The 7,619-nt window shown below is 39.9% G+C and overlaps 1 protein-coding gene across 2 annotated transcripts; it reads left to right on the top strand.

Moving 5' to 3' along the window:
* Window positions 1-747: 747 nt before the first annotated feature.
* CMTR2 (cap methyltransferase 2) lies at window positions 748-7,112 on the top strand. Of its 2 annotated transcripts, none has more exons than XM_033129322.1 (2): window positions 748-890; window positions 3,592-7,112. In XM_033129322.1, the coding sequence occupies exon 2, from the start codon at window positions 3,611-3,613 to the stop codon at window positions 5,906-5,908; it is 2,298 nt and encodes a 765-aa protein (XP_032985213.1). In that variant the 5' UTR covers window positions 748-890; window positions 3,592-3,610; the 3' UTR covers window positions 5,909-7,112. The 2 variants fall into 2 exon arrangements, with proteins under 2 accessions (XP_032985213.1, XP_032985214.1); XM_033129323.1 differs by having other exon boundaries at window positions 809-1,075.
* The last annotated feature ends 507 nt before the right edge of the window (window positions 7,113-7,619 follow it).

Genomic DNA, 7,619 nt, shown 5'->3' on the forward strand with positions numbered 1-7,619 from the left:
TAAATGGGTGTGCCATAAAGAATTTAATTCCCTTAAAGTAGACATTTTGAGTTTCCAATTTTTGTTGTTATTAAGGTGCTGAAATGAATATTTTGTCCAAAGTGAGTGCAGTAGTTTGTTTCCTAAAGATAAACTGCTAGAAGTGGGCATTTTTGGGTTAAGGTGCAAGGCCATTTTAAAGTTTGTCTTCTTTGTATCAATTTTTACTGCCACGCACAGAATATATAAACCTGTTTCTCCATATTCTCACCAACAGTGGCCATTATCGATCTTTTAAAATCTTTGCTAAATCTGGTGAAAAGAAAACTTATTGTTTTCATTTCCAATTCCTTTTTCATAGTAGGTCAAACAACTTTGTATGTCCTTATTGGCTATTTTGCCTTTTTGAATGGCGGATTCAAATTTTCGCCCATTTTTCTCCTGAGATTGCCTTTCTCTTCTTGGTTTATAAACATACATATATTATAATAACAGAGTGTTATCTCGCAGTTCCCCCGTTTGACTTTTAACCTCATACTGTGTTTTGAGCATCAGTTTTACCTCAACCTGCACTAAGAACTAACTTTCGCCGAATAGCTTTAGAAAGCCTTAGGGGTCCGGGAGCTAGGTGGGCGGAGCCAGCGTGCCCCAGACAGGTTTGCCCCGCCCCGCCCCGCCCCCTCAGGGAAGCTCCGCCTGTGCGCCCAGCTTTCGTTTCCATAGAGCTGCTTCCTACCTCCAGTACCCCGCGGAGAGGCAAAACCTGGAGAGCGGACTCAGCACTGCTAGAGTCGCCGGCGTGCGTAACGTTGGCGCGTGACGTCAGCCCGGCTTCAAGGCGCGTGCGCAGTGTGTCTGTCAGGGCCCCTGGGCCGCCGTCTGCCGGCGTTCGGTGGCGGCGCGGCTTGGAGGTGGGTTTTCGCTCCCGGTGTCGGGAGGGCGGGTCCGGGCCTCCTTCCCGGTCTCCCCGCGCTCCACCTCCCTCCCCTGTAGTGTAGACCCCCAGTAGCGGAAGTGGAGAATGACCCCCTCAAGTGAGGAGAGCGAGTGAAGCGATGCCTCTTTAGACTCGGGGCCGAGGTGGGCGTGAGCGAAGGTAATCCAGGCCCGGCTTCCGAGCCAGGGTCGTCCTTCAACCTTGCAGTGGGTGAGGCAGAGGGTGGGACTGAGGTTGCTCCCGGTCAGGGACCGGGCCTCTTAAAGAAAGCTTGGGACTCATTTCCACCAATTGAAAGATCTTGGGTGCCCCGGCCCAAAGTAAAGCACTGGATCCACTTAGCTATTTTCACAGTTGCTGGGAGGAGAAGTTGGCAGAAACACTTCTGAAACTCCTTTATAAGTGTTAATTGGAGAGGTAACAACTGTTGATGAGGTTTTGTGGGTTTTGTGCTAGGCCCGTGAATTTTGCAGGTATTCCCTTTGTGGCTTTGGGCAGGGGCTCCTTGACTTCCTACTCGACTCTGCAAAATAACGATAGTAATACTGACCCTTGTCTCAGAATTATGATGCCACAAAGCTCCATGGACTGCTCAATGAAAGGGATAGAGGAACACATACTGGGAACGTTTTCCTTCTATTCTTTAAACCACATGCCTTTTTTTTTTTTTTTTTGCATTGTAGTGCTGGAATGAAGTTGAAGTGCTTTATTATGACTCATATTCAGAACTTAATAGGAGTACCTTTTATACTAAAATGATACCCATTTTTTGGCAAAATAGTTGTTGAACTGCTGAAAGAACAGTACAAAGTAAAGGCTAATAGAATGCAATCTGGATGTTACTGTAGTTGTGCTAGCTTTCCTTCATTTTCCATTTTAATAATCAAATACTGGCTTTTGTGGGATGGTGGGTTAATTGTCAGTTTTTAGATTCTTTTTGAAAACTGGTGTAGAATTCACTGGCTATACTAAATAAATGCAGAACTCATGAACTGAAGTATCTGTTGATTAACATTGTGCTAATAAGTACATTTGACTCTTGAACAAGCAGGGGTTAAGGGCACCGACCCCCATGCATAACTTTCGACTCCCCAAAAACTTAACTACTAATATAGCCTGTTGACTGAAAGCCTTACCGATAACATAAACAGTTGATTAACACATTTTATATGTTACATATACTATATACTATATTCTTACAATAAAGTAAGCTAAAGAAATTGTTAATAAGAACACCATAGGGGTGGCTGGTTAGTTCAGTTTGTTAGAGTGTGGTGCTAATAACACCAGGGTTGCCGGTTCGATTCCCGCATGGGTCACTGTGAGCTGCGCCCTCCTTATAAAAACAAAAAGAGAAAGAAAACCATAAGAAAGAGAAAATACATTTATGGTGTTTACAGAAAAAAATACGTGTGTAAGTGGACGTATGCAGTTCAAACCCATGTTGTTTAAGGGTCACCTGTACCATTGTAATACTTTTCCAGCACTATGCCACGAAACTGTGCTTCTTTCTCTTATGTCCCTTTCCCGCTCCAGTGGACAGACGTTTTCGATTTCTTAGGCACACAGAATGTAGGGTGACTGTAATTTGTATATTCAATAAGGATATTTCTTCAGTTTAAAATTCTTCTCTAGCAAGTGTGTTAAGTTTTAGTGGCAAGAAGAAATAATAGAGTGTAAGCATGGAGCCATCTGACTGATCAGATGAGGCAGGAACCTGTAATTTAGAGACACGGAAGGGTGAACGATAGGTCAATTTAAGCATTTGAGCAGAAGGAGACAAACCAGTCAAGTATACCACAGTTAACAAGCAAGCAGGATGGTAATGAGTGTTAGTTGGTCGCTTATGAAGGTAATTTGGTATTACCTTTATGTCCTAGCAAGAGAGTGAGATCTGGGCAGAGGACATAGTTGGCAATTCTGGTTGGTGAATAAGTGGACAGTGGTAGAGAGGCCTGGTAGCAGGACCAGTATTGGGTTCAGGTGCAGGATCCTCTCTTGGAAGCAGGTGAGATTCTGAGGGAGCTTTAAAAAAAGCTAAAAGTCGCTTGTTAGAGCTTGACCTAATGATCAAATGTCGTGTTCAGGGATAAATCCTAGTCTAAGAGTGTGTTTGGAGCTCTGTGGGTAGTATCTCAGCCATGGGGGGAGAACTTTGGGGAGCAACTAGAGGGGTTACTATGGTAATAAGAGCTGCCATTCACTGATGGGTATTCTGGGCTATATACTTTCGACGCCCCAAAAACTTAACTGCTAATATAATAGCCTGTTGTTGACTGGAAGCCTTTCCGATAACATAAACACATATTTTATATGTGATTAACATGTTTTACATGTTATATATATATATTATATGCTAGCATGTTTTATCCTCATCTAAAGAAATGATACCTCAATTTTTAAAATAAGAAACTGAGACTCAGAGATGTAAAGTAATTTGCCCAAGGCCACTTACTAAGCTGTAAGTTGCAGAGCTGAAATTTGAGCCCAGGCCTGTTGTATATCAAAGCCTTTACTCTTTCTTTATTCCCGATTGCCTCATTATATAATGGAGTCTGCTGACATTAGCCTTCCCATTTTATGCAGTTTGTCATGAGTGTGATTTGATTTGCTGTGGATGAGATTTCACTCCCTAATAAATTTGATTCATTTAATTATGTGTTTTCTTTTTCTAGATTTTAATTTAATTTGAAAATGAGTAAGTGCAGAAAGCCACCACTGGGTTCAAGTCCTGAGACGTTCAGTCCAGATGTTGTTGCTGACATTTTTGAGCTCTTTGCCAAGAACTTTTCTTATGGCAAGCCACTTACTGATGAGTGGCAGTTACCAGATCCCAGTGAGATTTTCACCTGTGACCACACGGAATTTACTGCGTTTCTTGATTTGAAGAACTCCCTAAATGAAGTAAAAAACCTGCTGAGTGATAAGAAACTGGATGAGTGGCATGAGCACACTGCTTTCACGAATAGAGCTGGAAAAATAATTTCTCATGTGAGAAAATCCGTGAACGCTGAACTTTGTACTCAAGCATGGTGTAAGTTTCATGAAATTTTGTGCAGCTTTCCAGTTATTCCACAGGAAGCTTTTCAGAGTGGAAAACTGAATTCTCTCCACCTTTGTGAAGCTCCTGGAGCTTTTATAGCTAGTCTCAATCACTACCTAAAATCCCATCGATTCCCTTGTGATTGGAGTTGGGTAGCTAATACTCTGAATCCATACCATGAAGCAAATGACAATCTTATGATGATTACGGATGACCGACTTATTGCAAATACCTTGCAGTGGTGGTACTTTGGTCCAGATAACACCGGTGATATCATGACCTTGAAATATCTGACTGGACTTCAGAATTTCACAAGCAGCATGACTACTGTTCACTTGATTACTGCAGATGGGAGTTTTGATTGCCAGGGAAACCCAGGTGAACAAGAAGCTTTAGTCTCTTCTTTGCATTACTGTGAAGTTGTCACTGCTCTGATGACTCTTGGAAACGGTGGCTCTTTTGTTTTGAAGATGTTTACTTTGTTTGAACATTGTTCCATAAACCTGATGTATCTGCTAAACTGTTCCTTTGACCAAGTCCATGTGTTCAAACCTGCTACTAGCAAGGCAGGAAACTCGGAAGTCTATGTGGTATGTCTCCACTATAAGGGGAGAGAGGTAATCCAGCCTCTGTTATCTAAGATGGTGCTGAATTTTGGGACTGAAATGACCAGGAAAGCTGTCTTTCCCCATCATGTGATTCCTGAATCTTTTCTTAAAAGACATGAAGAATGTTGTGTGTTCTTTCATAAGTACCAGCTAGAAACTATTTCTGAGAACATTCGTCTGTTTGAGTGCATGGAAAAAGGGGAACAAGCAAAGCTGAATAATTTAAGGGACTGTGCTGTTCAGTATTTCATGCAAAAGTTTCAATTGAAGCCTCTTTCCAGAAATAATTGGCTAGTAAAAAAATCTAATATTGGTTGTAGTACAAATACAAAATGGTTTGGGCAGAGGAACAGGTATTTTAAAACCTATAATGAGAGGAAAATGCTGGAAACCCTTTCATGGAAAGATAAGGTGGCCAAAGGCTACTTTAATAGTTGGGCCGAGGAACATGCTGCATATCATCCTGGGCAAAGTTCTCTCTTAGAAGGGACAGCTTCCACTCTTGAGTGTCACTTATGGCATATTTTAGAGGGAAAGAAACTGCCAAAAGTAAAGTGTTCTCCTTTCTGTGATGGTGAAATTTTAAAGGCTCTTAATGAAGCAATTGAAAAGTCTTTAGGAGGAGCCTTGAATTTAGATTCCAAGTTTAGGCCAAAACAGCAGTATCATTGTTCTTGTCATGTTTTTTCTGAGGAGTTGATATTTTCTGAGTTGTTTAGCCTTACCAAGTGCATTCAGGATGAGCAGGTTATAGAACCCCGCAACCAAATCAAGTGCCTGATTGTAGGTTTTCCAACTCTCCACGATACCAAAATGCATATACCATTGGAAGTTCAACTCTTGGAGTCAACTGAACTCATGACTTTTAGCTGTTCATTGCTTCATGATGGAGACCCAACTTACCAGCAGTTATTTTTGGACTGCCTTCTCCATTCATTACAGCAGCTTCATGCAGGCGATGTTATGATTTTGCCTGTACTTTCTTGTTTTACAAGGTTTATGGCTGGTTTGATCTTTGTGCTGCACAGCTGTTTTAGATTCATCACATTTTCTTGTCCCACATCCTCTGAGCCCCTGAAAACCTGTGCAGTCCTACTATGTGTTGGTTACCAGGACCTTCCAAATCCAGTTTTCCAGTATCTGCAGAATGTGAATGAATTGTTGAGTGCTTTGCTTAACTCTGATGCACCCCAGCAAATTTTACAGTTTGTGCCAATGGAAGTACTCCTTAAGGGGGCACTACTTGATTTTTTGTGGGATTTGAATGCTGCCATTGCTAAAAGACATTTGCATTTGATTATCCGAAGAGAGAGAGAAGAAATCATCAGCAGCCTTCAGTAATGAAGTTGAACTTGTCCTTTCTGAGATTTAATGTTATGACTTCTTACAGTTTCCATTGTTATTGTGTCCCTTTGCTATTAATTTAAAACCTTTCATTTTGGGGAGAGGCCAACTTTCACATCATTTAAAGTCTCATTATTTCTGGAAAGGCATCAGCTAGTTCCCAGGATATATACATCCATAGGCATAGAATTTTCCATGTGGTGGAATCTATAGAGTGATGATTTTCAACCTCAAACATGAGATGTATGTATGTGCCTGGGGGTAGACACCCACGCTTACATATGCAGTTTAGTTGGTCTTAATTTAGCTGATAAGGTTTGCACCGGTGTACCTTCATTCAGATTTGATTTTTTTTTTCCAGCTAATTTCCTCAATGGCTAATGCTGTTAATTGCTAGAAGTCGCTGATGAAAGGAGTTGAGACAATCCTGAGCAAGACTGATTTCCGTTAACACTGACCATGTCAGAAATGGATTTAAGGAACTCATCTTGCCAGATTTCTTGATACTATGTACCATTCATTGCCTTTAAGCCATTGACCCAATTTACTTTTATGGTTCAAGTGCAGCTCAGGTGCTGTTTTATGAATATTTTACTAACCACAGCCATCCAAGTAGAAAGGATATCAGGACAGCTTCAAACCAAAGATCATGTTTAAAACAATGAACAATTATTATGTCTAATATACTCCTGTATCATGAAAAGCTTAATGTAGCAATTTTTAACTTCCAGGAAATAATCTGTAAACAAAGATTTTTTTTTTAATTGCAAAATAGTGTTTATGGTTTCATGTTGGGGACACGTGAATGTGATGTAGTAAATACTGAAGAAAAATTTTAACACTTCCAGAATGATGGTTCAGCATTTAACATTTTTTAATCTTTACTAATTTCTTTTTTCCGTATGAAAGTAGCACTTTACCGAAAGTTTAACAATGAGATGGTTATTTTATCAGTTATGTTTGGTTTCTTTTTAATTATAGGTATATTTGACAGTGTAACTGAGCTTTTCTGGCAAACTATTAAGCAAGTCTTCATTACTTTGAAATTCCACAAAATGGAGATTATTATTACATTCTTACATGTGCATTTTAGACATTTTTGTTAGTTATATGAAAAATAGATGTGTTCGCTGATGTATTTGGTTGATAAATATTAATCTGAATTTTTTTCATGTTCTTTGCTATTTTGAGTTCCATTATAGATTCATGAATAAAGTCATTAGCAGAGAGATTTTGTGTTCGTCTTTTTTAAAGAGAATCATGGGGGAAGTTAAAAATATAACTTGGAAACAGATTTTTTTAAAGGAAGGTTTGAATGGGAGTTAATGTTCCTTCATTTCCTCTGATTTGTATTCATTAAAATTTAGTCCTTAATATTGTAATATTTATGGAAGCTCTACTTTGGGAAAGAAATTGAAAACTTAAGGGAGGGAGTAGATGGGGTAGATTTAGTTCTTGTCAGGGAGGGTGTGGAGGCCGGGAGGTAGATTCTGAAAGAAATGTGATTTCTTACTGGTGACTATGGGAGCAGTTCCAGTTGTATGATAGAAGTCTGATAGAAAAGTGGTTACTGAGAGAGAACTATAACCACTCTTGGAAAACCAGTTTGCACTTAGTAGTCTTTATGCGTTGGTTGGTTTGGTTCAATTTAATAATGCAGTTCATTTTTACTTATTTTAACCATTTTATTGGAATGAAGTTGAAAGCC

The sequence above is a fragment of the Rhinolophus ferrumequinum genome, chromosome 15 (genome assembly GCF_004115265.2).
Source record: "Rhinolophus ferrumequinum isolate MPI-CBG mRhiFer1 chromosome 15, mRhiFer1_v1.p, whole genome shotgun sequence".
NCBI lineage: Eukaryota > Metazoa > Chordata > Mammalia > Chiroptera > Rhinolophidae > Rhinolophus > Rhinolophus ferrumequinum.